The 27,369-nt window shown below is 47.9% G+C and overlaps 2 protein-coding genes across 6 annotated transcripts in view; both read left to right on the forward strand.

The window, feature by feature from the left end:
- Klc4 (kinesin light chain 4) lies at positions 1-26,939 on the forward strand. Of its 5 annotated transcripts, none has more exons than XM_015487759.2 (16): positions 4-113; positions 1,682-1,964; positions 2,939-3,169; positions 4,475-4,556; positions 5,122-5,341; positions 5,796-5,883; positions 7,171-7,272; positions 7,463-7,636; positions 7,966-8,065; positions 8,265-8,317; positions 8,522-8,592; positions 8,773-8,881; positions 10,783-10,923; positions 11,214-11,329; positions 11,663-11,726; positions 12,819-13,289. In XM_015487759.2, exons 2-16 carry the CDS (start codon positions 1,707-1,709, stop codon positions 12,867-12,869), a joined length of 1,860 nt encoding a protein of 619 aa, XP_015343245.1. In that variant the 5' UTR covers positions 4-113; positions 1,682-1,706; the 3' UTR covers positions 12,870-13,289. The 5 variants fall into 5 exon arrangements, 4 of the variants coding, with proteins under 4 accessions (XP_048661298.1, XP_015343245.1, XP_015343246.1 ...); XM_015487760.2 differs by lacking the exon at positions 4-113 and adding an exon at positions 225-584 and having other exon boundaries at positions 12,819-13,287; XM_015487758.2 differs by lacking the exon at positions 4-113 and adding an exon at positions 650-1,005 and having other exon boundaries at positions 12,819-13,287.
- The window catches only part of Ptk7 (protein tyrosine kinase 7 (inactive)), a 65,489-nt gene continuing 52,635 nt past the window's right edge, over positions 14,516-27,369 (forward strand). Inside the window, exon 1 of the mRNA XM_015487361.2 lies at positions 14,516-14,780. Coding sequence (XP_015342847.2) covers positions 14,702-14,780 — 79 coding nt within the window. The 5' untranslated portion in view covers positions 14,516-14,701. The remainder of the gene's footprint in view (positions 14,781-27,369) is intronic.

A 27,369-nucleotide genomic window follows, 5' to 3' on the forward strand; every position in this document is an offset into this window, starting at 1 on the left:
CTGAGGACTCGGCCCCGCCCCCAGAGCCGTCAAAACAATTGCCTCAAGCGGCAGCCATGATTAATTTAAAGGGGCAGTACCGGCAAAGGCGGCGCCAGACCAACAGAGTGCAGGTGAGTCTTTCAGGGTACCCCAGGGCTGAAGGCTAAGGTCACCGTCACCTTTTATTCCCTCATTCCCGGACAGATGAACGACTCTCTTCCGACCAACCTCACAAAACTCTCGACTTAAAAACTCCGCCCCCCGTTCTTCCCCGCCCATTGGCGTTCCGACGGACAGACAGACAGTCTGCCCCGCCCCCTGCGCGACCGAGTGCGTGACCTCGGGACTATCTGGCTGTCAGGTCCTCGCCCGCGACACGAACCTCAGTCGTCCACCCACACCTCCTTCCCTGCGGCCCCCGCCTGTCTCACTCTATCCCCGCTCTGGGCCTCAGAGCAGGTCCGCAATTCTACACACTCCTGAACCGCCACCCCAGGTCCTGGAGACCAACTCTCAGCGTCGCAATTCCCTGTGACCCTGCAGCTGCTCAACAGACCTCCCATTCTTCCCTGCACCATCAGACACTTAGGAAGCATCCTAAGGTGATTCCCCTCAGAGCCTGTTAAGAGGTGCTCCAGACAGACAAAGCCATGGAATTAACTGGCCTAGGAGTGACCAGGTCTCCGTCCTCACGCTTTCCTAGACACACCCTTTGCCTCAGGTCGCTGATTAAATCAAATCTCCCTTCTTGGGAGAAAATAGCTCCCCAGGCCTGAGTTGGGGAAGGAGGAGGGACATTGGTCGTCTTTGAAGACCTGTAGGCAGAGGGAGGTAGGGTGTTTGTCCTGGATGGGGCTCTGTGCCAGGTCCTCTGAGTGACTGTGAAGTGGTAAGAGAAGGGGTGGGACTGCCGGACTTCTGGACTTTGGGCAGGGCAGATCCTTCTGAATCCCTAGCTGCTGAGCAGAGTTTCTTCCTGCTCAGGCCTGAGTGGTGGCGCCAAGAGCTCTGCTCTGTTCACAGGTAAGAGGACTTCAGAGATGAAAAACTAGAACCTTTGAGGAAGTAGGTAGACAGCCTAATCCTAGGGTGTTGGGAAGTATGGGCTGAAGATTAGTGGAAAGAGACAGGCTGACCCGATTTGGAGATGCTGGTCTAGTTCTGTGGGTGATGTAGCCTAAAGACGTGTAACCCACTGGAACTCTCTCATCTGAATCCTGTGAGAAAGGCTCCTGCTTTCTTCTTTTCCCTCTCATAATTTAACTTTGAAACCTATTCCTTCCCTTTCTTGGAAGCCTCTGCTTTATTTTCTGTATATCTCCTGCCTACTTTAACCCTATTCTCTTTCAGCTTTCTCAAGTACCTTCTCTGATTCCTGTAGAGCTGTCCCTCATCCCTTTCCCTTTTCCTCAGCTAAGCTCTCTCTCCAATTCCTGTTTGGTTTGCTTTTATTCCCAAGTCCTAGATCCCTCTGCTAGTTCTTAGCACCTTTGTTCCTTCTATAGACTTTCTTCATTTAAATCACTTCCTCTCCCTCATCTTAGTTATGTGTTTAGTGGTATAGGCTGCCTCCCTACTGATCACTCTCTCCAGCTGAGCCACATACTCTTGTTCCTTCGCTCGCTCAAATCTGCACCATGTTCTGACCTCAGCCCCTGTCTCATTTTTACCCTACCTGAACTCTGTTGTTTCTCTCTAGCCCAGGCGAGCTACCCCTGGCCAGGATGTCGGGCCTGGTGTTGGGGCAGCGGGATGAGCCTGCAGGGCACCGCCTTAGCCAAGAGGAGATCCTGGGGAGCACCCGGCTGGTGAGCCAAGGACTGGAGGCCCTACACAGTGAACACCAGGCTGTGCTGCAAAGCCTGTCCCAAACCATTGAGTGTCTACAGCAGGGAGGCCATGAGGAAGGGCTGGTGCATGAAAAGGCCCGGCAACTGCGTCGCTCTATGGAAAACATCGAGCTAGGGCTGAGTGAGGCCCAGGTGAGAGGACAGGGGTGGTGCCAAGGAGTCCGGAGTACAAGGAGGGGCAATTGTCTGATTGGAGGTTTGGGATCACTTAGGATCATCTTGCCTGGACATTTGCATTCATTCATACAGTAAATATCTATTAAAGCCCCTACTATTTGCCAGGAACTCTTCTGGGAACTGGCATACATCACTGAACACAGCAGTAAAAAAATCTTTGCCATCTTGGAGCTGTCATTCTAGCTGGGAAAGAAGAACAGTACACAAATAAATAAGTAAATGATTCAGTGTTGTCAGAGTGATAATTGTTAAGGATAAAAAGATAAAAATAATGAAGGGAAGGGAATTAGGAAGTGTGGAGAGAGAGTACAATTTTAGGTAGGATGGCTAAAAAAGACCTCATTGAAAACATAATATTTCAGCAAAGATCTGAAGGTGAGGAAACCAGTCATGCAAGAAATAGGGAAAGAGTGTCCTAAGTAGAGAGAACTGTAAGTGCAAAGGCCCTGAGCTGGAACCTGCCTGATGATTTCAGTTAACAGCAAGAGGCCAGCGTGGCTGCAGTAGAGTGAATGAAGGAAAAGCAAATAAAAAATTAAATCTGAAGAGTAATGGGAGAGGGGAGAGGAGGACAGATCATGTGGCACTTGCAGACTTTAACTTCAAGAGAGATGAAAACTGTTGAAACGTCTAACTTGACATCATCTGACTGCTAGGTTGAGAACACACTCTAAGGGAAAGGGTAGAAACAGGGAGGCCATTGAGGAGGTCGTTGTAATCTGGGTGGGAGCTGGTGGCGTGGCCTAGGGTAATGACAATGGAGGTGGTGAGAAATTAGTTCAGGGTATATTTTCAAGGTAAAGCCATTGCTACCTACTTCATTGCTCCTCTGTGCTGCTGCCACTTGCCACCTCCCAGGAGGCTTCCCTCTTGCCTGTCCCTGATTGCTGCCACCCAGAATCTGGAGCTTACAGGATGTACCCACCTAGGTCATGCTGGCTCTTGCCAGCCATCTGAGCACAGTGGAGTCAGAGAAACAAAAGTTACGGGCTCAGGTACGGCGGCTGTGCCAAGAGAACCAGTGGCTCCGGGATGAGCTGGCAGGCACCCAGCAGCGGCTACAGCGTAGTGAGCAGGCTGTGGCTCAGCTGGAGGAGGAAAAGAAGCACCTGGAGTTCTTGGGACAGCTGCGGCAGTATGATGAGGATGGACACACAACGGTGAGTTTGCACAGGCAGGATTGGCTAGAAGCTAGTATCTGGGCACAATCAGGAGGCAATTGCTCCATCATCTCTGGAGGCCAGGATTGATGGCCAAGCTGTCCCTACTTGGAATAATTCCTTTTTCAGTCCTGACACCAACTCTAGGTAACAAGAAGAAGAGGAAACAATTTTCATTCAATCAATATTTAATTAAATGCCTACTATGCTCCAGGTACTATGTACTCTACTCATGAATGGAGCAGACATTCCTGCTCTCATGGGTATATTTGTGATAGGAGAAAGATAAACAGCTGGATAATTCAAATCCAGAATCCTCTCAGTTGAGCAAGACCCTCTTAAAATTTGCTCTCAAAATGTGTGAAATTCAACCCTTACTGAACAGGCATTAGGTATCTCTGTGCTTTATGCAATGCAAGAAGACATACATAGAAGAGAAGTAAAGAACTATGAGAGTTCCTTCTTGAGTTTATAATGTTTCTTTAGGGAACAAGGCTTACACATGAGAACACATCCATGATAATTCAAAGCAGCAGGTGCTCATTCTGGATGAGTGGTTTAGTCAGTGTAAGAGAAATTCAAAGAAGATAGGTCCCTGAGGTCTGGAATGGTCTGAGAGTGATCCACAGAGGAAGCAGGGTACAGGTTTGGAATGCTTATTGGAATGTTAGGAGTTGGGATGAATTTTGAAGGATGACAAAAGAGAAAGAGGAGCTTTCTAGACAGGACAGAGGGTGTCACAGGTAAGAAGAGTTCAGGGATGGAGAGCTGGTCTGCCTCAGGGAAAATGAGATGATTTTCACAGGGCACATTGGTGAAGTTGGTAGGAGGACTAGAGATCTTTGTATTAAACTACAGTTCCTAATAGGAAAAAGCAAATTTCTCCAGTGTGGAAATAGGTGATATATGAGGGTCTGGCACTAAGTCCAGAGTAAGCAGTGCCAGATGATGGGCAGAAGTGCTAGACACTTTGGGTACGTGTCAAGGTCAGAAACACTCCCTCCCCTCAGGAGAGACATGGCAGACGTGTAATCAATGTAAACATAGAGGGATCAGCACTGGGGCTATAATTACAATAGTTGGGCAGGAGAGAGGGAGGGGCTGGAGAGGGAAGGTAGTTTAGGGTAAGGTGGTTTCTGAATGGGAAGGGAGGGAAGGAAGAGAAGCCTGAGCTTGACTTGGCCAGATGATGGCATTTCCTTAGGGCAGAGGCAGGAATAAGGCTCTTTTCCTAAGCCCCATCTGTCAGAGATTTTATGACTTAGAGGGACCCAAGAAGAGGTCATGCTGCTTCTTCCTTTTTAGGAGGACAAAGAAGGAGATGCTACCAAGGATTCCCTGGATGACCTCTTCCCCAATGAGGAAGAAGAGGACCCCAGCAATGGTTGTGAGTTGGCCTCTGAAGTTGGATAAGGCTGGTCCCAGCAGGGCCCACCCTGTGTACTGGATGCTCACCATCCAGAAATAAGCTCTCCACTTCCTCTGGAGATAGAGAAGGGGCTGGGCTAGTATTTTCATTTCCTCAGCCTCCTCCTTACTCATCAATATTTATTAAACACTTAATAGTGAGGACTACTAAGAATACCAACAAGAAAATGATACAGGTTTCATTAGCAAGGCATTCAGAGAGGGATCCTGGGATGGGAAGATCATGAGCCCTTCAAGGGAAAGAACTGGGTCTTTCTTATTTTATAATCCTGGGACAGCCACTGGCTTATGCTTGTTCAATAAGTGTTTGTTGAATGAATGAATTACTAGGTGAACAGATGGGTTTGTGATGGGCATAGATGCAAGGGAATGATAAAACAATAGCATTGGAGGCAGGTTTCCTTGGCGCGGTGGGGTGGGGGTGGTAGCACAGGAGACATGGTATGGGAGTGGGGAGGCATACCTAAAGGGGAGAGGAAGAGTCCTCTGAGGAAGTCTCCTGTTCACTTTCTGGGATGGTTTAGTGTCCCGTGGCCAGGGTGCAGCAGCAGCCCAGCAGGGTGGATATGAGATCCCAGCAAGGTTGCGGACTCTGCACAATCTGGTGATCCAGTATGCAGCCCAGGGTCGCTATGAGGTGGCTGTGCCACTCTGCAAGCAGGCACTAGAGGACCTGGAACGCACGTCTGGCCGTGGCCACCCTGATGTGGCTACCATGCTCAACATCCTTGCTTTGGTATATCGGTTAGTACTGCCCTCTGCATGGCCCACAATCCCTATTTACCCCTTGATCCTCCTCTGGCTCCCGTGCCTCCTCTCTACTAGGTGCCTCTCCTTCCTGTTGGTCTTCCCAGTGTATTCTACTACGGTGCTTCCTCATGTACCAGAATACTTATTTTTTTTCCATTCCCAAGCCCTCAACCTCAAAGAACACTCATCTCTCAGGTTCTTTGCTTCTCTAGTCTCTCTTCTGAAAAGTGTCTCTTGCTTCCCGTGACTTGTGGCCTCCTCTTGGATTGGCAGTGATCTGTAGCCTGGTGTGGGTGTGTCAGTGAAACCCTCTCGTTGTCCATGCCAGGCTTCCTGTCTCCAGGGACTCCCAGTCTTCTGGAACTCAGTATTCTCAAAGGGAGGGAGGGAAGGATATGTTGTGGGGACAAAATTCAGGGTAACACCTGTCCCCTTTTTTCTTTTCTAGGGATCAGAATAAGTATAAGGAAGCTGCCCATCTGCTGAATGATGCTCTCAGCATCCGGGAGAGCACCCTGGGCCGGGACCATCCTGCTGTCAGTATTCCTGGTCCTCTTCCTGTGCTCCCCTCCCCATTGCTCTTTTGCCCTCTCTTAGCTTCCCCACCTGCTGCCCTCAGTCCCCTCTCTAGGGGTGCTTAGGAAGGAGGCATCAGAACTCTTTTCTTCCAGGCACTTTCCAGGGAGCCCAGTGGTTTTAATGCTCTGAGACTCAATGACTCCTTTTTATTATGAATATTTTCCTGAATTTAATTCATAGGTAATGTGTCCTACTTACATATAAGATTTCCAAGAAATTTAATATGATTCCCTAATTAATATAAAGAAGAAACAGGAAAGTAATTTATAATAATATATAAAATAAAAGGTAAAAACGCAGCAATAGCTGTATTGAGTACAATTGTGCTAGAAGACACACTGATATATAATGAATGACTTTGGATTCAGAAGACTAGGAAGCCATACTAGAAAAATGAAAGAAAAGAAGTATAGATGGAGACTCAATTAAACTGTAGTGTTACAATAAGTAACCACAGACCAGACTTATTTGTATATAAGAGAAAGAAATAACCTTAAGTAGGGGTAGCATGCCAAGACAAATGATAGATTGTCAAAGTGGAAAAAATGAGAAGTAAGATTTTATTTAAAATATTGTAAAATATTTTCATGTAAAAAGGAGCTGAACATGTGAAAGTAATTCCCTATGATATGACATGTGATGATAGGCAGGGATGATGTAGCTCAGAAAACATAACTCCTACCTTGATATCCTACCAAAGGCCAAAGCTTATGCTCAGTGTCTGAATGTCTGGCAGTCCGTTCAAAAGTTGACCGCTGACCTGCATGTGAAAAATAGCTATAGTGTTCCTGTTTTCCCATTAGTAATAGTGCCCCCAATCTTTATGGCAACAACAACAAAAAAAACACCATCAGAAATTTCTAAAAATCACGGGGTGTGGTGGCACACTTCTGTGATTCCAGTGATTTAGGAGGCTGAGGGAGGAGAATTGCAAGTTTGAGGCCAGCCTCAGCAATTTAATGAAAGCAAAAAACAGGGCTGGGGAATAGAGCTCAGAGGCAGAGCACCCTTGACTAAATCCCTAGTTACAGACACACAGAAATTTCTAAAAATCCCCCTAGGGGGCGATACTACACCCCCATAGAGCCTCAGAACCATCCCAGGCAGCAATTTTCCCTCCTCCCAGCCTTTGGTCAGGGTGGTGGAGTCAAGTCTCCTTAATATTGTCTTGGGTACTGCCACAACTCAGATTCATTTAGATCCTTTGCAGCACTACTGTCTGATGGGACAGGTTTCCCTTGCAGGTGGCTGCCACACTCAATAATCTGGCTGTGCTGTATGGCAAAAGGGGAAAATACAAGGAGGCAGAGCCACTGTGCCAGCGAGCACTGGAGATTCGAGAAAAGGTACCCACATTCTCTCTCTATCCTTCACTTGTCACTGCAGCCCCTTCTCCTCGTCTCTCCTGACCTACCTTCCCTCTTACCTCTCCCTTACCTCTGCTTTATTTTCTTCTCTTTCCTTTCCTTCTGCTCCCCATATGTGCATGCACACACATAATCATAGTCATTCATCTGTTTCTTTGCTCCTTTTCAGGTCCTGGGCACTGACCACCCAGATGTGGCAAAGCAGCTGAACAACTTGGCCCTATTGTGCCAAAACCAGGGCAAGTATGAGGCTGTGGAACGCTATTACCAGCGGGCACTGGCTATCTACGAGGGGCAGCTGGGGCCAGATAACCCTAATGTAGCTCGGACCAAGAACAACCTGGTAAGGAAGAAGGGGACAAGATGGGTGGAAGAAGGGGAAGGGAAAGGCCACTTGGGTCTTGGAATCAGTATCATAATTTGGTATACTACTTTCATCAATGATGTGCCTATTTCATCAATGATATGCCATTGGGGGTGAGGCATCTGCTTCATGCCAGGGGTAGATGTTCCATGGCCTCCTGGGATAGGGTGGGGATACCTATAACCCTGCAGCTAGAAAAGGGTGTGTAAGGAGGACCTCTGGGGAAACTCACATAGACACCAAGAAACGGAACTCCCTGAATCTGGCCAAGACCTTGTCTCCTTCCGTCTCTTGCTCCTGTCTTCCAGGCTTCCTGTTACCTGAAGCAGGGCAAATACGCTGAGGCTGAGACCCTGTACAAGGAGATCCTGACTCGTGCCCATGTGCAGGAGTTTGGGTCTGTGGATGGTGAGTGGTGAGGGTCTGGGGACTGGGCTACAGGGAGGAAAAGAAATTGGAACTAAAGGTGGGGTATTAGGCCAACAGTAGTTCCCAGGGGGAGCCAGATCCCTTTAGTTCAGCCCTGTTGGTCTCCGGGTCCTGGCGCCTCCAGACCGTACAGCTGTCTTCTCTAACCTCCTCACTCTACCCCATGTGTCACCCCCAGATCATCACAAGCCCATCTGGATGCATGCAGAGGAACGGGAAGAAATGAGCAAAGTGAGTGGGAGTGCCCAACCTGGGGACCCCAAGGCTGTCAGGGCCTCTGTCTTGCTCATTGCATTAACCCAGCTACTCACTTCCCACCCCAGCTCCAGCCCCAGATACATGGTGCCTTCCCACGCCAGCCTGCATGCTAACCCCATGCCCATCTTATCCCTTAGCATCTCTGTATCCTCATCTCTGGCTTCCCCTCTGCTGCAGAGCCGGCACCGTGAGGGAGGCACACCCTATGCTGAATATGGAGGCTGGTACAAGGCCTGCAAAGTGAGCAGGTGAGCTGCCTAAAAACAGTGGTTTGGCCTCCTATTCCCACCCTCCCAAGCTCTGATCCCAGCCTCCTGCACCTTTTTCTTTCTACTCTTTGACCTTCCCTCAGCCTTAGCTCTGCTCCCTTTGTCTCCTGTTTACCCCTCTGAACCCATTCGCCCTTCCTCCCCGGTCTCTTTCCATAGCCCCACAGTGAACACTACTCTGAGAAACCTAGGGGCTCTATACAGGCGCCAAGGAAAACTGGAGGCAGCTGAGACCCTGGAGGAATGTGCTCTGCGTTCCCGGAAACAGGTCAGAGGCCTGGGGAAGGAATAGCGCTGGGGACAAGGGATGCTCAGGCCTCTTGTGAGTGTCCTGAAAATGAGAGGCTATTGGGGAGGATAGGAAGGAGAGAAAGGTGAGACAGTCTTATGGTTATGAAGTGTGTTCTTCCTCCCAGTCTACCCTTTGTGGTAAGGATGCCAGACTGAAGATTCCCTTCCTTTCCTATGGATGGGCATGGTGATAAGAGGCTGAGGTTAGGAGAGCCCAAAGTTGAAACTGCTCAAATTGTGAATCTTGACTGATTAATAGATTATGAAATAAAGTCAGTGTGGTCTATGGTAAAAACAACAACAACAATAACAACAAAAACAAACCAACATACCAGTTTGATTTATGTAAAAAGTAATCTAAGGAGGGAAGCCCATTAAGAATTGTTTTTTAAATAAATGACATTGTTTGCCTGCTAGAAATCATAAGCATATTTATACATATTTATAAGTAAGAGTTATGTTTAGCAAAAATGAGCAGGAAAATTGAGTTTGAGACTTTCACCACTGCCACATTGGTCCTTCTTTTTCTTAGCTTTCTCCCCCTGACCCTGCCATGATACTGGGATTGAACCTGGGGTGCTCTGCCACTGAGCTATCTTCCTAGCTATTATAATTTTTCCAGTTTTGAGACAGGGTCTCACTATGTTGCTGCAGCTGGTCTCAAACTTTTGCAGCTCCTGTCTCAGCCTACCAAGTAGCTGGGATTATAGGTGTGTACCATTGCACTTGCTTCTTAGTCTTCTTAGAACAGTTATTCTCTCACTTCTACACCCAGCTACCACACGTGGAGGTTAAGGATATTATGATACAACTATCTATATAACTTTCAGGGTACCAGATGGATGTATAGCTTTCAGGATTAAAAAAAAAAATTCAGATATATATTTTAGGGTCATTGATTAACCAATAAGCAACCTATGGCTTTTTAAATAAAAAAGGCTCTCAGACTTGATTTACTTTTGTTTTGTTTTTTGTTAGCAGGGATTGAACCCAGGGGCACTTAACTACTGAGCCACATTCCCAGCCCATTTTTATATTTTATTTTGAGATAGGGTTTTGCTAAATTGCTGAGGCTGGCTTTGAACTTGTGATCCTCCTGCTTCAGCCTCCCAAACTGATGGGATTATAGGTGTGTAGCTTGTTTTTGTTTTTGTTTTATACTGGGAATTGAACCCAGGGGTGCTTAAACACTGAGCTACATCCCAAGATTAGACAGGGTTTTCCTAAGTTGCTTAGGACCTCACTAAGTTACTTAGGTTGACTTTGAACTTGTGATCCTCCTGCCTCAGCCTCCTGAGCTGCTGGGATTACAGGTGTGTGACACTGCTATCAGCAAGCAAGGCTCTCAGACTGTAGGAATGAATTGGTTTTACCCAGAGAGAGAGATGTTCATGCAGGGCATGCTGCCTAAAAAGAATATAATAAAATTAAATATATATGTATATATACATACACACATATATATGTAAAATACATCGACGTATTTATATGTAAGAGTATATTGCAGCCGGGTGCAGTGGCACATGCCTATAATCCTAGTGGCTGGTGGGGGGAACTGAGGCAGGAAGATTGTAAGTTCAAAGCCAGCCTCAACAACTTAACAAGGCCCTAAGCAACTTAATGAGACCTTGTCTCTAAATGAAATATAAAAAATGCTGGGGATTTGGCTCAGTGGTTAAGTACCCTTGGGTTCAATCCCTAGTATTAAAAAAAAAAAAAAGTGCATCACAAATAGAACAGGTGAGTATTGCCCTAGTAGTTGTGTACTGGGATATCACAAGGAGAAAAAATACAAGAATGTTTTCCTTACAGTCCTGATGGTGGAGAAAAAATTTAGAGCTTACCCTGAGAAATTAAGCTTCTTCCTTTTTCTTCCAGGGCACTGATCCTATCAGCCAGACCAAGGTGGCAGAGCTGCTTGGGGAGGGTGATGGTAGAAGGACCTCCCAGGAGGGACCTGGGGACAGTGTGAAATTTGAGGGAGGTGAAGATGCTTCTGTGGCTGTTGAATGGTCAGGGGTAAGTCTAATCATTTCTCCTTGATCTCTCCTGCCTTCTCCTGCTGGTGGTGTGAGAGGCTCTGAGCCTGCCTTTCTCCAGGTTCTGGAGGGCAACCTACAATGAGGACATGTGTTCCCATTCCAGTTAGCCCATCCCCTCAGGACTACCTCGGGAAGCCAACTTTTGACTGTGATCTTGTTTTCAATCACTGGGCTTTGGACGTATGCAGAATAAATCTCTCTGAGTCTACTCAGAAGCTAGTCTGCATGGGATTCCTTTAGCTTTGATTGCCCATCCCTCTATGTCAGGATGGCAGTGGGACCCTGCAGAGGAGTGGCTCTCTGGGCAAGATCCGGGATGTGCTTCGTAGAAGCAGTGAACTCTTGGTGAGGAAGCTCCAGGGGACTGAGCCTCGGCCTTCCAGGTACACAATGAGGTTGAGTTATGGCAAAGCAGGCAAGTAAGCCCTTGCCTGCAACTCCTCTTGGTCCCTGATCTCTGGAGAAGAGTATTGGAGAGGCACATAGAGGTCAATGGAAATGGTGACCGAAGAAGTTCTTGCAGGATGGGTGCCTCAATGGGGGATGAAGTTACCTGAGGAAATACTGATGTCTGATGAAGATAAGAGTGGGTGTGGCATGGGGGATGGTGAGGCGGCAGTGATCTGACTTCATGTGATACTGCCCAAGAGGCCTGTAGCTTCAGGGCCACCTGGAAGAAAGAAAAGAGGTCCCATTTATTTTATTTTCCATTGTAGCAGCAACATGAAGCGGGCAGCCTCTTTGAACTATTTGAACCAACCCAGTGCAGCACCTCTCCAGGTAAGAGTGGTGCTGTAAGCATATTGGTGGGTGAGAAAAGGATTATCAAGCAAGCCCAGTGGAAGGCAGGGAAGAGGGGAAAGTCTCCTGTGATGAAGATGGGCCAGGGAATTGGAGTCCTTGAGGAATCTGTCAATAGCTTGTTGGGGGATTGGGAGTAACCAACAAGGGGCATTTTTTAGGCTAGACATAATAACCAGTAAATTAATCAAGAGGGGACTAAGAGCCAGGTGTGGTGGTGCATACCTGTATCCCCAATGACTTGGGAGGCTGAGGCAGTAGGATCTCAAGTTAGAGCCTCAGCAACTTAGCAAGGCTCTAAGCAACTTGTTAAGACCTTCTCTCAAAATAAAGAATAAAAGGGGCTACGTTATGTGTGACTCAGTGGTTAAGAGCCCCTCAGTTCAATCCCCAGTACCAAACAACCAAACAACAACAATAACAACAACAACAACAAAACCCCCCCAAATACAAGAAAGAAGAAACTAGGAATTGATGCTCTCTAAATTGTTACTTTGGAATTTTGCATAATTCAAGAATGGAGATACTAACCTCCATTGAAGACACTTAATTATTCTTCTGCAGCTACCATATTACTCACCTTCGGGACTTTATAGTCCAAGACAAAGAAAAAGAATAAAAATATCGGGCTGGGGCCGTAGCTCAGTGGTAGAGCACTCACCTAGCATGCATGAGGCACTGGGTTTGATCCTCAGCACCACATAAAAATAAAATAATAAAATAAAGATATTGTGCCCACCTATAACTAAAAAATAAATATTAAAAAAGAATAAAAGTATTAAGTAGTCTCCATTTGAGAAAATAGTGATGATGATGACCACTTACGTTCAGCTCATTCAAAGAATATGTGAATATTCTTGTGCTTTCTCCTGGTAGTTTCTGCATCAGATTCTGGCCTTCTGGAAGATCCTAGCAGGGCCTAACCAAAGTCTCAGAATTTGGAGTTGAGCTTATAGATCTGATCCTAGGTCCAGAAATAGATTTCAGCCCTGGGTTAGATGGACTCTGGGAGACAGTCTTTGGAAAGCTGAGGTCCCTGGGTTGATGGGATGGTAATGTCTGTTTTTTCAGGTCTCTCGGGGCCTCAGTGCCAGCACCATGGACCTCTCTTCAAGCAGCTGACATTCAACCCATCCCCTAGATCTGCTGGGTCCTCCACAGCCTACACGGCATTCCCTATTGCTCCAGCCTCTTCTCTACCCCAAGGTGGGACAGTGAAGGAGGAGCAGTTTAACCGGAAGATTGCTGCTGCCTGTAGGGTCTCTGCTCCCTCCTCAGGAATCCCCCTTAGTAAGGACCCTCAGGATACACTCTCCCCACCCTGGGGTCCTCTAGAATAGCTGGCTCTGAGGCCCCCAAGGTGGGTATAAAGCAGGAATGCATCTCAGAGATGTAGTCTGCTGCTGACTTTTCTGTCAGGGGTTTGGGGCTGGCCAGTCGCCTTGCCCTGGCCTCTTTTGTTCCCTTCCCTCTGCTGCCTCACTTCAGGTCCATGTATTTCACATTTCTTAAATTAAAAAAAAAGAATCAGGTAAACTTTCTGCTGCTTGAGTCCTGATTGAAGGGGATAAGAAGCAAGGATTTTTTTGGGGCCTTTCACAGAAGGGTGAGGGGCAACGGTGGATGGGGTACCGGGAATAGTGTTGGTTGATTCTTGAACCTCTCCTCTCTTCTCCCTTGTTTGTATCCTCTCCCACAGGGCCTGAAGGAAGGCATCTGGGGGATGGGGAAGGAGGCCTACAACTCAAGGAGAAGGTGTTGTGGACTGGGTTGTCAGGGACATGTGGTGGCCATGTGGCAGGACCCTGGAGTCCTGGCGCCACTTCTTCTGCCTGTGAGGCCCTCTGTGGCTGCCCCTCCTCCTCCCAGCTGCTTGGGGGAAGGGAGGTCTAAGCAGGCCTGGGGGGCCCTCCAGAACCAAGGGGGGGACAAGGCACTATCCATCCCCTCCCAGTCTATCCTGGAGGCCTGAACAGCAGCTGGGGCCCATCTTCTAAAGTTTGACTCTTCCTGACCCGCCTCCTACACCCCTTGCTGCTTTCACAACAAAGAAAGAATGTGGGGGTGGTGGCGCTGGGGGTAGGAGGGGGGTGCCTGGAACAAGGGCTGTGCACAGCAGGGCCTCCCCACAGCTGGAGACTGGCCATGCCCTGACATGGCCCAAACAGCCTGGAGATGGACTTGGGATGAATCTAACAACCTTCAGCCTGGCTTTCAATGCCCAGCATGTTTCTGCCTTTCGGTTCAGATTGGTCCAAAGCCAAACCAGACCCCAGCCTTGCACTCCGCCCCTCCCCCCTCCGGCTTCTCCCACTACATCTTCCTAGGGCTCCAGAGTATTTCTAGTTTACCCTACTTGGGGACACCAAGGACAACCTGCTGGTCTAGGTCTCAGTCAAGATTTCTGGTGTTTTGTTTCCTTACCACTTGGAGAATTCTGGGGAAACTGGGTCGGAGCTTCCAGGCAGACACATAAATGACTATTCTTCCAAGGGGCTACGAATTAAAAGAGTCACTTTGGTACTCCTGCGTGCTTGCAAACCAGGTGTGTGGGTACAAGGTACGCTATCCTACCTCGTCCTGGTCCCTCACACTCCCCAGAGACTTCCTCCCTCCGTCCCGCATCTCTCTTCAGACCCCTCCCCCAACTGAGAGCTCCTCCCTGCCACCGCGGGGAAGGGGCGTTGAGGGGGCGGGGCGCCGCGCGGCGGCCAACGAGGAGGGGGCGTCGTGAGGCGGGGCTTGGCGGCGGCGGCGGCGGCGGCGCGCGTGGACTTGGAGGTACCGGGCGCGCGCGGCTCCAGCTCCGGACGCCTAGAGCTCGGGCTCGGGCTCCAGGTGCGGCTGCTGCAGCGGCGCCCGCGCTGTAGTGCGTCGGCCTCCTGGGCCCGCCGCGGAGCGCAGTCTGCGCGCCCTCCGTGCGCCCATCTCCCGCTTTCTCCAAGCCGGTCGTGATGGGAGCTGCGCGGGGATCCGCGGCCGGCCACTGCCGGCTGCTTCTGCTAAGCGTCCTGCTGCTGCCGCTCCTGGGCGGTGAGTCCCTGCGAGCTGTGGGAGCGGGACTAGGGAAGCGCGGGAGTCCGGCGGGCAAGAGGGGGCCCCGGGGAGGTGAGCTGGAGCGGGCGCAGTATCCCTGGAGCGAAGGGGAGACTTGCGGGGACTGCTTGGTCCGGGCGGAAGGGCTCAGGGAGCCGGGGGGTCCGGAGGCTGGCGAAGCCCCTGCGGACTCTGTCGGGATCCCTCTCCCATCCTGCGTTTTTAGCCTCCACGGAGTTTTCCCGGCCCGACCTGAGAGTTTGCTCGACAACAGCCGGGAGTTGCCGGCTCCTGGTGGGGACTTTCTTTTCGGAGGAGAAACGAATTGCTCCCCGCCCCCCCTCCCCGTGAGGGGTGCGGTTAGGTGGTTGGCGGTGGGGGAGACGGATTCCCCCCACGACCCGCAGGCTCAGTCCAGGTGAGAGAGGCCGGTCTGGGGCTGGATCCAGACCGACCTGCGGCGCGCAAAGCGCGGAGCTTTGTTGCCTCCGCCGGCCCGACGTTCCTGGCTGCCCTCCTGCAAGTTACCGAGCAAAGCAGGGACCCCAGATGGCCCTGTTGGTGAAGGCGGAGGAAGGGAAGAATTAGGGGCCGCCCCATCCTCTCTAGCTTCTGGCCTAAGTCCTGAGCTCATTCCGTGCCAGAGTTGAATCCGGGGAGCAGAGGGTCCCAGGCTGTCGCGGTGACTAATGTGTGAAGGCCTCTGCCAAAATCGGGCATGGCCGGCCTGCCAAGGTGCGGACGGGGTTTGTTCTGCGTCTTCCTGGATTTCCATTCTGTCCGTCCTCACAGAGGAAAGACATTCTAACTTTCTAAAGATAAAAAGGCAAAAAGAGCTTATTCCGGCTTTTCTTGGAGGGCCTCAGCGTTTTGATGAGGGTGTGGCCCGCATCTCCAAGGCAGACGGACGCCCCCCCCCCCCCCCCCGCAGCTTTTATTTCCTGGCTCAGTCACACCTGAGAGTCACCTCTGAAGTGTGGAAGTGCTTTACGGGAAATCACCAATCTACCCAAAGTGCATGCCAAACACCCTGGACTATTAAGGAAAAGATGTCCCTTCATCTATCTAAATACAAAATCTTTGGTCGTGGTCCTCAAGCAGCTTCCTCTTCTGCCTAGGGGATATATCCTAGTTTATCATTTTTTCCCTTGTTTGAAAAGTGGAAGTGGGGAGAACAGGGGTAGGGAATTGTGTTTTCTGACGTTTTCCTGGCCTGCCAGCTGTTGAAGGATTTGGGGGCTGATGGAATCAACATCTCCCTCACCCTTAATTGTAAAAGGAGAGGTTAATGTAACCTTGAAAGGAAAAAGCTCTGGGGCTTTGCAGGAGGTGTTTCTGGAGCTGCCTGGTGCATCTTATGATGTGTGTGGTGGTTATTGCTCATGGCAGAATCCACATCTGCTCCCAGAGGAAGTATGGAAGTTTTTTTTGTTTTTTTTTCCTTTCCTTTGCACAGCCAGGATCAGGGGGCCCAGCCATATGGGCGAGCATCCTGAGCTCACAGGCCTTCTGGGTTGTCTGGTTGGGTTTTGGTGTTCGACTCTACTGATACGGCTTCATTTGCTGTGGCTGTTCAGAGTTTCTGAAGTTAGGGGGAGATTCTGGTGGAGACTGGTCTCTTGTTCAACAAATGCTAAATTCCTTCTGTGAGAAGATGACTCTGATGTTAATTGATGTTAATCTAGTGATGGGTGTTTAGCAGGGGAGGGGGAGACAGTGGTGAGGGAGAGTTAGGGCAGGCTGAGGGCTTGGGACTGGAGGTCTGGAATCTCCTGGGGCGGGGGGATGTCTTGTGCTCAACAAAAGAACATTTTAATGAGAGCTTTAAATCAGTTCCACCAAATGTGCCTTGGTGTGGAACCTGTCTATGTGCTGTAAACAATTTCAGTCGAAGCTGAGGCGCCTGTTGTCTTGTAGTGAAATCCCCGAACTCTATCCACCCCAGACGCATGACTTAAGGGGGCAACAGATTTTTTAATAAATCACAGTAGATTTTTCCATCTCATTGTTTAACTGTGTCATTAACTAGAGTTGTAGTGAGACCCCACTGTTAATAAGGCCAGAGTTAGGAACCTAGGCTGGCTAGGTTTGTAGATTAGACCATTTTGAAGTTTGGGTAATTATGTTGTAAATGACTGAGTTACTTTCCAAACTCTGAGATCCCTGGTGTGATAAATATGGTGGAGGAGGACTGGGAGGCTTGAGGTTTGAAACCTGGGATTCTTTTTCTTTTTTTTTTTTTTTAATATTTAGTTTTTAGTTGTAGTTGAACACAATACCTTTATTTTATTTATTTATTTTTATGTGGTCCGAGGACTGAACCCAGGGCCTCTCCGTGCTAGGCCAGCGCTCTAACACTGAGCCACAACCCAGCCCAAAACCTGGGATTCTTAACACCAGTCACTTGAACAATCAGTTGTGGTCACCACCCATCCCTATTCACATTCCCATCTCTGGATTCTTTCCTCCAGGCTCTTGTTTGGGGAAACTAAGTTGTCATTTTTGGGGATAGGTTGTACTGTAGATTCCCCAACTTTTTCTAGCCTGTAGTTCAAGCCTGGGATTTGCTTTTATCAGCTGTGGGAAGTGTGATGGGAGGGAAAGGATGTGCTTCAGATCACTTCTAGAGGATATAGTTAGACTTCTAGTATTTAGAACAGCAATAAGTGATGGTCAGTATTTAGGCTATGGAGGTGAAATATTTGGCATAACCAACTCAAACTCATTGACAGGCCCTGAGCTAATTTCATTTCTTTTCTTTTGTTCTTTTTTTTTTTTTTAATATTCTTTTTAGTTGTAGGTGGACATGATACCTTTATTTTATTTATTTATTTTTATTTGCTGCTGAGGATCAAACCCAGTGCCTCACATGTGCGAGGCAAGTGCTCTGCCATTGACCACCCACCACAACCCCAGCCCTGGGCTAATTTCTTAACTTCTCAGTTTGCCGTCTCTGTAAAGGTGCTTGCTTCTTGGAGCTGAGTAGAGGATGAAGTGTAGTGATGTATAAAGACCCCTTTCCAGGTCTTTCTGCTCCTGTGCTTTGCAGGAATACCTGTTCAGCTTCATCATCATCCCCACAATATATGTTTTCCACCTACTGGAACGCTCCATTATAGCCAGCCTGCCTAAATGTCAGCTCCTGATACCTACTTAGTTTTCTTCTACCTTCCTTTCCTCAAGGGCAGTCCCCTGTGTGTGTTGTGTTACCTTTCCCCATCTCTCTTTTGCCCAGTTCACCTTCACTTCCTTCCTGAAGCTATCTTCTCTCCTGCCATAAAGTAGATATAATTTTGGAACTCTGTTATTTTTAGGATACCTTCCATATTTTTGTTCCAGTTTGGCCTTAATTTACTGAGGGTCTTCCTCTGTAGAAGTTCAGTACTCTGCCCTATCTAGGTTCATTAAAAAAGGGATTAAACCTTTTGTGTACAGGGCAGAGTAATCAAGGGCAAAGTGAAGCCTCTCCTAGGCACTTGGAATCCTTTGTGCCCTGTCCAGCTTCTTTGGGGTGGGGTTGCCTGGTGGTCAATTCTGTATAACCGAATCAAGAGATCATACTCCTTCCCTGTTTGTGTGTGGTCTGTTTTTTGTGGGTCTTTTCTGAATTTTGATGTGGCAGAGTTTCTGCCTTTCTCCAAGAGTTCTGGGCATGGGCAGCCACCTCTGTGTGTGAAGCTGACTTGCTTTGGAGGGTGGTAGCTTAAAAGCTGATACTGAGGTTCCTTCTGCAATGAACTATATCAGGCCTAGGTTTTATTGTTTTTGTGGGTTTTTTTTTTGCGGGGGGGAGGGTACCGTGGATTGAACTCGGGGCACTTGATCACTGAGCCACATCCCCAGCCCTATGTTATATTTTTTTAGAGACAGGGTCTCACTGAGTTGCTTAGCACCTAGCTTTTGCTGAGGCTAGCTTTGAACTTGTGATCCTCCTGCTTCAGCCTCCAGAGCTGCTGGGATTACTGGGGTGCACCACTGTGCCTGGCTGGACCTAGGTTTTCTTTCACTTTGCTACTCGAAATTAGGGCGAAAGCCAAGCAACATCAGCGTTCCCTGAGAGCATGAATCAGAATCACAATCTGCTTTTTAATAAGGTCCTCAGATGATTTCATCCTAAAGTTCCAGAAATCCTGGTCTAGGCGTCCCTCCTTATACAGAAACTTGCCATAAGGGGCTTTCCTTTTGCAGCTGTGTAAATTAGGACTGAGACCTTGTATGATATTTGAAGATTTGCTTTAAATAACTTAGTTCCTGCTGGTTAGGGTGGTATAGGCCTGTAATTCCAGCTACTCTGGAGACTGAGGCAGGAGAATGGCAAGTTCGAGGCCAGCCTCAGCAATTTAGCGAGGTCCTAAGCAACTTAGCAAGACCAAGTAGAAAATTAAAAAGGACTGGTGATGTAGCTCAGTGGTAAAGTACCCCTGGGTTCAGTTCCCAGTACTTAAATAAATAAATAACAGTTCATGTGAACACTGGTATAAAGTGTACGTTTAAAAATTACCTCACTTTGGGCTGAATTTGAATTAGATTTTTGTCAGGAAACTTGCCCATTAGAAGTGTGACTTTGCGAGCTTTGTCACATGAAATGTGATGTTTAGTTCCTCTCAGAGCCTATGCTTTTCTTCAAGGAGCATACATCTCTTTTAGAACTAAAGCCATTGGAGAAATTGGATTTGTTAAGCAGAAATTTAGTTGAAGGAGCCAAGCATGGTCGTGCATGCCTGTAGTCTCAGCAACTGAAGAGACTAAGGAGGCTTGCAAGTTCAAGACCAATTTCAGCAATTTCGTGAGATCTTCAGCAACTTAGCAAGACCTTATCTTAAAATAAAACATGAAAATAAAAATGACTGAGGGGGCTGGGGATGTGGCTCAAGCGGTAGCGTGCTCGCCTGACATGCGTGCGGCCCGGGTTCGCTCCTCAGCACCACATACAAACAAAGATGTTGTGTCCACTAAAAAATAAATATTAATTAAAAAAAAAATGACTGAGGATATAACTTAGTGGTGAACTGGCTCTGGGTTCAGTCCTCTAAACCAAAAAAAAAAAAAAAAAAGGAAAAGGAAAAGAAATTTGGTCCAAGGGTGACTTTTCAGGAACATGTCTGATTCATAAAGGGGGGCATGTCTCCATAGAGCTTCGACAGTTGTCCATTGTTTGTGTTTGGAGTGTTTCATATTTGAGAGTGAGATGGTTTGTGCTATTTGTGTTTAAGCCAGCACAGCTTCTGTGAGACTCATCTGGGATGGACGCTGGCTGGTTCAGACTCTCATATTTGAGCCAAGAGCAGTTTGGAGCCAGAGATTCAATCATTGTTTTTTTTTCCTGATGGAAGAAAGGATCATTAAGCAGGGTTAGGTGTCCTTGGCCTGTGGTCCCTCAGCCTTTCTCTGCTCTCCCTAACCTCAGTAGCATGCCTCTCTACTGCTGTGCCTAGCCACTGCCCCTGGCCAGAGCCACGTGGTGGGTTACAGGCCTTGGCTTCTGCTTGTTTGCTGGCACTGGCCCTTGTTTGCCCTGGAGTTGCTGCCCGCCCCTCTCCTCCATGGTTGCTCTGACCCCCATCTGCTTGGTTCTTTTTTCTGAGTGTGTGGAGATTCTGCCATTGTGGCTGGGTTAGTGTCCTGTCTTGCAGTTCTCTGAGTTCATTGCCAAGTGCACAGGAGTGCACATTCGGCCCTACCGAGCCCCCTGGCGCTTTGGTGGAGCTGGCGCAGGAGCTGCCACAGCTAATCAGTGGTTTGAGGAAGCCCTCTGTAGTATGTCACTTTTTCCATCCTCTTTTCTTCTCTGCACTTAGGCCATTTCCTTCCCAGTGATGCTACACAAACAGCATTTGGGCAAGGAGGACACTTTGTTTGAAGGGCTGACACAGGCACGTGCTACTTGCTAAGCTCTCATCTCCCTATGAACATTAACTGAGATGTGCCTTGAATGATGCACAGGCGAGTGGAATGGTGTCTCTCAGGAGCCCTTCAGAACCCAGCTCCTGTTGGATGCTTGACCCTGAGCTGATTTAAGTGTGCATGCAGCTTCTGAAAACTAGCTCTGAAGTTGTGGGGTAGGGATTCTGAGTCATGGGTGAGGAAGGTATAGATAGGTATTTCCCAAAAATGTATGATGGGAAGTAGAGTGGGAGAGCAGATAGCTATAAGTACTGTTTGAAATTTTAATTTCCTGGTCCTTACTGCAAGACCTGTCTACCAGGATCATTGGGGGAGGGACCAGATAGTGTCTTTTATTTTATTATTCTATATTATATTACATTATATTGTCCTGCATTTTTTGAGTAGCCAGACTAGTCATAGAATTCAAATTTTGAAAGGAATTTGTGCTTATAGAGCCATAGAAGATTCTTTTTATTTTTTATATTTTTGGTACTGGGGATTGAACTCGGGGGCACTTAGCCACTGAACCACATCCCCAGCGCCCCCCCCCCCNCTAGGTTTTATTGTTTTTGTGGGTTTTTTTTTTGCGGGGGGGAGGGTACCGTGGATTGAACTCGGGGCACTTGATCACTGAGCCACATCCCCAGCCCTATGTTATATTTTTTTAGAGACAGGGTCTCTCTGAGTTGCTTAGGGCCTCGCTAAGTTGCTGAGGCTGGCTTTGAACTCGTGATCCCCCTGCCTTAGCCTCTGAGCTTCTGGGATTACAGGCGTGCACCATCATGCCTGGCTTTAGGAGAGTCTTAACTTCACTGAAGTTTGAGAACCACCTGGTAACAAGAGACTTTGTCAGTCTGAGGTAGAGTAATGAGTTAGAGGGTACTGTTACTATTGAGGGGCTTAGGAGGAGTCATTCAAAGTGTTTGAGTGTCTTCTGCGGGTGAAGCTGTGTGAGGAGGGGCAGGAACCAGGAAGAGGACAAGATGGAGAGATGTGAATCAGAAAAGCATTAATGAAAGATTTACCATTTGATAAGTGCTAAGTAGAATAGAACATTCCAGAATGTGTGGGCACTAAGTCTCAAGAGCAAATGGGGATGTGAGGGCTTCAGAGAGGAGCGGATATTGCTAAGTAAAAGTAGGCAGTGGTCACTGTTTCAGAATAATATGAAAGCTTTGGAAGGAGTCTGAAAACTTGAGTGGTTCTTTTCAGTATCACATAACACCCTTGTGTGATAAAGTAAGACAAGATATCTGTCGGCCTGTGATTCCTGGTTTTCCGTATCTGGTCCTGGCTCTGTTGCTGCATAGCACATGGTGCTGAGCTGGTTAATTCACCTTTTTTTCATGTCCTCATTTGCACTGTGCAAGTGATGCTGATCCATGTCTTGCCTGCCCCATGAGTTTGTGATGAATCTCCAGTTGTGGACAGTGTTGACCCCTGGAGACGGCCACTCTTCCTAATCTTGCTATCTCTTCCCAGAGACTGCTCTGACCCTTTGTCACCCTCAAGGTGTTTGTCTTTCTTTCCAGCCTTCAGTCTTTGGAATGGTTTGTGAGGGCTCAACAGAGTCACTTGATCAGACAACTTTAAGATAGTTTCCTCATTCAAAAGCACAGATTTCTTTTTTGTTTGTTTGTTTTATTTTGTTTTGGTTGAACCGAGGGCCATGCACATGCTAGACAAGTACTGTACTACTAAACTACACCCCCAGACCAGAAAGCACAGACTTTCTAAATGTCTCTCAGTATTCCAACTGCAGCTTAGAAATGTGGGCACAGTCACTTGGTATTTCCTGGGGGGAACTATCCCTCCCTTCAGCTCAATAGCAGATTCTTCCAAGGGGGGTCAATAACTGGTTCAGGGCTACCATCTTCCCTGGCATGCGGGCATATGCTTCTTACAGTCTAGCCAGATGATTACCATACCCGTGGGAAGGGCTTCTCTCATCTCCTGTGACTGTGAGGATTTCCCCAGTCAGCGACTGTAACTTGTGGGAATCTCTGTCAATGCTATTAGGAGGTTGCCGAGGAGGTGCTTTGGGATCAGGGATGGAGGGTTCTTCCTAGAAGTGACTAGCATGCATAGAGTCTCCTCCAGGAGACATTGGCTCTTTTTTGTCCCATTCATAGGAAGTAGGGGGTGGAAGTGAGGCAGGGAGGAGAATACTTGTTTTTGAAATTGTTAAGGTGTCGAAGCACAGTACCTTAGTGTATGTTAGAAACAGCTGTCCCCCTTACCAGGTATGGTGGTGCATACCTATAATCCCAGCAACTGATGCAGCAAGCTGATGCAGGAGGATCACAAGTTCAAAGCCAGTCTCAGCAATTTAATGAGGCCCTAAGTAACTTAGTGAGACCCTGTCTCAAAATAAAAAAGGGCTGGGGATATAGCTCAATGGATAATTACCCCTGGGTTCAATCTCTGGTACCAAAAAAGAAAGAAATAGGTACCCTCAGCATGCACAAGGCCCTAGGTTCAATCCTCCCAAACCTCTCCTCTCCCCCACACTCACACAAGCGGAAGGAAGGAAAAAAGATACCCCTTTCTCCAGGTGGATGCAACTCTGTACCAGGGCCCAGGCCTCTTTGGCTAGTGGAGTTCAGGCAGTATTTCAGTGTTACACTTTGGCCAGGCATCTTAAGCTGTGTACAACCTATGGAGTTACTCAGGGCTGTCTCATTGGAACGAGGACTTGCAATTAGTGGTCTTTTATTTCTCAGCCGATAGATCAAGATGATTTTGGTGACCTTTATATTAATATTAGGTTTTTGTTGTTGTTATTTTGTTTTTGGTACTGGTACTGGGGATTGAACCCAGGGGTGCTTTACCATTCAGCTGGCACCCAGCTCTTTTTAGTTTTGAGACAGGGGTTCACTAAGTTGCCTTGAATTTTTGACCTTTCTGCTTCAGCCTCCCCAGCTACTGGGATTATAGGCATGTACCACCCTTCAAGCTAATGGTATATTTTAAATGAACCCTCTTGGTTACTGTTCTCCTTGCTTCTAAGATGGGGTACTGCTGCCTATAACACAGTAGGAGAAGCCTGGGAGGCTGGGGCTCCAATACTCTACCTACTTCACATTGCCTATCAGAGGCTGCTGAGATCTTGGCCTATTTCTGGATTGTTCTCCCACCAGAGGATTTTGCTGCCTGGCAAACGCAGGCTGTTAGCTTCATGTAATTATTGGTGCAGAAGATTGGCTGAGTCTTCAAGGAAAGGGGCCTCTCAAGAGTTTATTTCACATTTCATAGTGGAGCTTCAGGTTTTCTTGTCTCCAGTGTTCTCTCTCCCAGGATCCTCCTGGGCCCCCAGGTAAAGTGTGTGGGCACAGTTCCTGCTATAGAGGAACCATGCAAGAGAAGTGGTATCACCTTATTGTCAAAGGTGGGTTCCAGGCCTCGAAGGGCTCTTGCTCTAGGGGATCCTGTTGATGTCCATACCTCCTAATAAGCCTAGGATGTACTAGACCCCAGACTTGGAGTGGGGAGACAGGAACCCTGTTTCCGCATTTCCTCCAAACTTCTTGTGTAACCATAGGTAAGTCCCATCCTCTCTGGGTCTCAGCTTGAAGATGGAAGACCCTGGAGGGACTTTACTGTGGTGAACTTTGAAGCCAACCCAGTGTGGCACCTCCAGCTGTATTTCTGCCGTACCTCACAGGCTCTCCTCCTTGCCTTTGGTTTTTGGAAAGACTTTAATCTGATGGCTGCATTTAGTGCGTGGGTATAGGTGCCTTTCGACCTAATCAACTGGTGGTGTGGGTGTTAGGGTGTGATTCCCTGGATGCCAAGGGGAGTGGAAAGGTTGGAATAATTTGGAGAGGTTTGGGATACTCTCATGAGAAGAAAAATAAGAGATTTTTCTCTAAGTAAGAGAGGGCTTACATGTGTCCCTAGTTAGTACCCTTTTCTTGTGCACAGAAGGGAGAATACCCAGAGGGAGAGTTGAAGCTGGGGAGGACTGTGTGCTTTGGAAGAGCCTCCCCTGTAATAACTGACAACTGCACCCTGCTTTGTAATTTACAAAATGCTTTCCACCCACACTGACATTGGGTCCTATCTACAGGCTCAGCAGTAGGTAAGACAAGGGTGTTTTTGTGTGTGTGTGTGTGTGGGGGGATGTTTGACGTGTAAACTGAGGCACAAAATTATGATCTACTCAGCTCTGCAGATTTGGTATGTGATAGAGCTACAACTAGAGTGCCTGTCTCTACTGTCCTGTCCACTTAAAGTCCTGGTATACAGTCATTACTAGAGGCTGTGAAATGTCACACATGTACCTTGGGTGAGGATACGTGCTGGAGAGAGGATTTTGCCACCAAGAGGGTGGGTTTAGGAACAGTCCTGTCAAAGTCAGAGTGTGGAATGACCTTCCTTGCTCTTTCTAGGCAAGGAATAAATCAATAATGTATACATGGAGAGATCTTTTGGGCTCTATATTAAAAAATACTGGTCTTCCCACTTTTTTATTTCAAGCAAAGTTAAGATTTTCAAATGTCTCATTTAAAGATCTGTACATATTTTAAAGTTTTTAAGAGTCATGGTCAGACTGTATGTAGTCTAGAGGTCCAGAACTCTCCTCCTGAATGACCATGGTTTGAGGGTTCTTCTCATCAAGCCTTAAGTCCTTAGTCTCTTCCACCTGGTGCTTCTGGAAAGTCACAGGCTACAGGCCTCAGCTTGTAGGTTTGCTGCCACATTCCAGACCAGTGCTGCCTGTTGGGAGTTGCACACTGGGCCCTGCTCTGATGGAGACCACGTAGGTGGCAACAGTCACTCCTGTAGTGGTGATGGTGCTCCAGGCCCTGACACCAAGTAGGCTGAGGACTTTGGAGTCAAGTCTTTTAAACCTCACAGGTGTTCAGAAAAAAATCAAGATCACAACCTTTGACATTCTAGGAGATGCAAGTTTTATTGTGCTAGGTGTTTCTCCCTTTGGCTGAGTCATTGACCTCTTTTGGGGATTCTACTGAGGTTTTTCTTCAGCGTCTGAAGTTCTCAGGTTCCTATCATGGAAGGATGCAAAGAGACAGCTCTGGTGATCTGATACTCTTGTATAAAAATAAGACCAGAAACAAAGTGGAGCTGTTTTCCAGTGGGGAAGAGAGAGAGAAGGCTCCTTCAGGCCAACAGATTCTTAGGAGAGGTGATGGGGTAGGATGACATTTGAGATCCAGAGTTCATTCTTAGCCACTTGAAAAACAAAATAAATCATAAACAAAGAAAACCTTGTCTTGCAGTCTTAGGGGGAAAACAAGGAAATGTTGTTGGTCTTGTAATTCCAGATATAAAGAGCAAATCATTCTACCAGTTTGGTTAATTTAGGAGATTAAACCAATTGTTAAACTGATCGGTTGAAATAATGCCCAACTCAGCAGCTTTTTGAGGCCTGGGTTTTGGGCTCTTCCTTCACTGCAGGAGGCAGGGGGGACCTAGAGGAGGATCTTTCTCTTTCTTTTTCTTTCTCTCCCCCTTTACCTCTCCTTAAATTTTTTTGAAAACTCCTTAAAACAAAAGACTTATTATTTAGTAAACACTGTACCCCATTTTGATGAAGTATCCTGATTGGCTTGGTACACTGGGCAGTATTTGCCTCTTTATTGCTGTGTAAGACGTTGGAGTGCTGTGGGCTGCTTCTCGGCTGCTGGAGTCTTCCCTTACCCTCTTTACCTTTGTCTCAGGGCCCTTTGAAGATGGGCCTGTGGAGGCCGCTGAGCTGGCCTGTTCTGTCTCCAGGCTGCAATTTTAGGCGAGTCTCTACTTGGGCCTTCCCACGAGACTCCCTTTTCCAGGCCCCCCACAGCTGCTACTGGTGACCCAGAGCATGGGCCCAATGTAGCCTGGGCACGGGTGGTACCCTTCTTCACCCCTTCCCACCCGACTGGGATCAAAGGAGCCTCCTCAGGGAGCAGGAAAATACCTCTCCCAATAGCCTCACCAGTGAGTAAACAGCCTGGGCCTCTCCGGCTTTTGAAGCATGGTGCTTCAGGCCAGGAGGAATGCAGAACATTTCATTTTAGGGGTGGACTTAGGTTTCCACTGCTTTCGGTATTTGCAAATTCGAAACAAATGCCCTCATTTAGCAGCAGGCAGGCTGGGCAGTAAACCGGGGCTGTTTCAGGGCATTTATGGCAGTCACAGGTATTTGTGGAGAGAGGGACCTCAGCAGGTTTAGGGAAAGATAGAGCGTTTATGGTTAGGTGGGTTGTACAAAGACCCCGACCTGGGTCTCCGGTGGAGGGTTGTTGTTAGGTGGGCTCTGTCATAAAAAGGATTGCAGTCTCCTGCCTCCCAGGAAGTATCTCCTCTGGCGCACAAAGGGGTTTGGGATGGTGTTTATCCCCAGAGGCTGATGTTAAGGGCCCAGTCCCTCTCGCCTGGCTGCCAAAGTATCAGGTTTCCAATGAACCCTGGCTTCTCCCACTCCAGGACTTGAAAAGCTTGTTAAAAGTGCTTTATATGTAACGAGTTGGCTGAGAGGTCCCCCCTCACTTCCAGCCAGTTTTGCAGGGAAGGAGCTAGGGAAACCTGTTTTCCTTTTGTTGTTGTTTCTGGAAGTAGGATCTGTGAAGGTGCAACTGAAGAAAGATCCTGGTTTTAGGAATCAGCCACATAAGGTTTTTTTGCCTTTGATGGGACTGTTTAACCAAGGAGGGTCTGTTGGAGGCCTGGCACTGCATCCACCCCCCCACCCCAC

Source organism: Marmota marmota, unplaced genomic scaffold (genome assembly GCF_001458135.2).
Source record: "Marmota marmota marmota unplaced genomic scaffold, marMar, whole genome shotgun sequence".
In the NCBI taxonomy this organism is placed as follows: domain Eukaryota; kingdom Metazoa; phylum Chordata; class Mammalia; order Rodentia; family Sciuridae; genus Marmota; species Marmota marmota.

Excerpts from the sequence above, each read along its gene's own strand:
- Klc4 (XM_015487759.2), top strand. The coding sequence starts at position 1,707 with ATGTCGGGCCTGGTGTTGGGGCAGCGGGATGAGCCTGCAGGGCACCGC. Across the intron at positions 8,593-8,772 it reads AAGGCCTGCAAAGTGAGCAG|CCCCACAGTGAACACTACTC; the intron begins GTGAGCTGCCTA and ends CTCTTTCCATAG. Across the intron at positions 10,924-11,213 it reads TGGCTGTTGAATGGTCAGGG|GATGGCAGTGGGACCCTGCA; the intron begins GTAAGTCTAATC and ends CCTCTATGTCAG.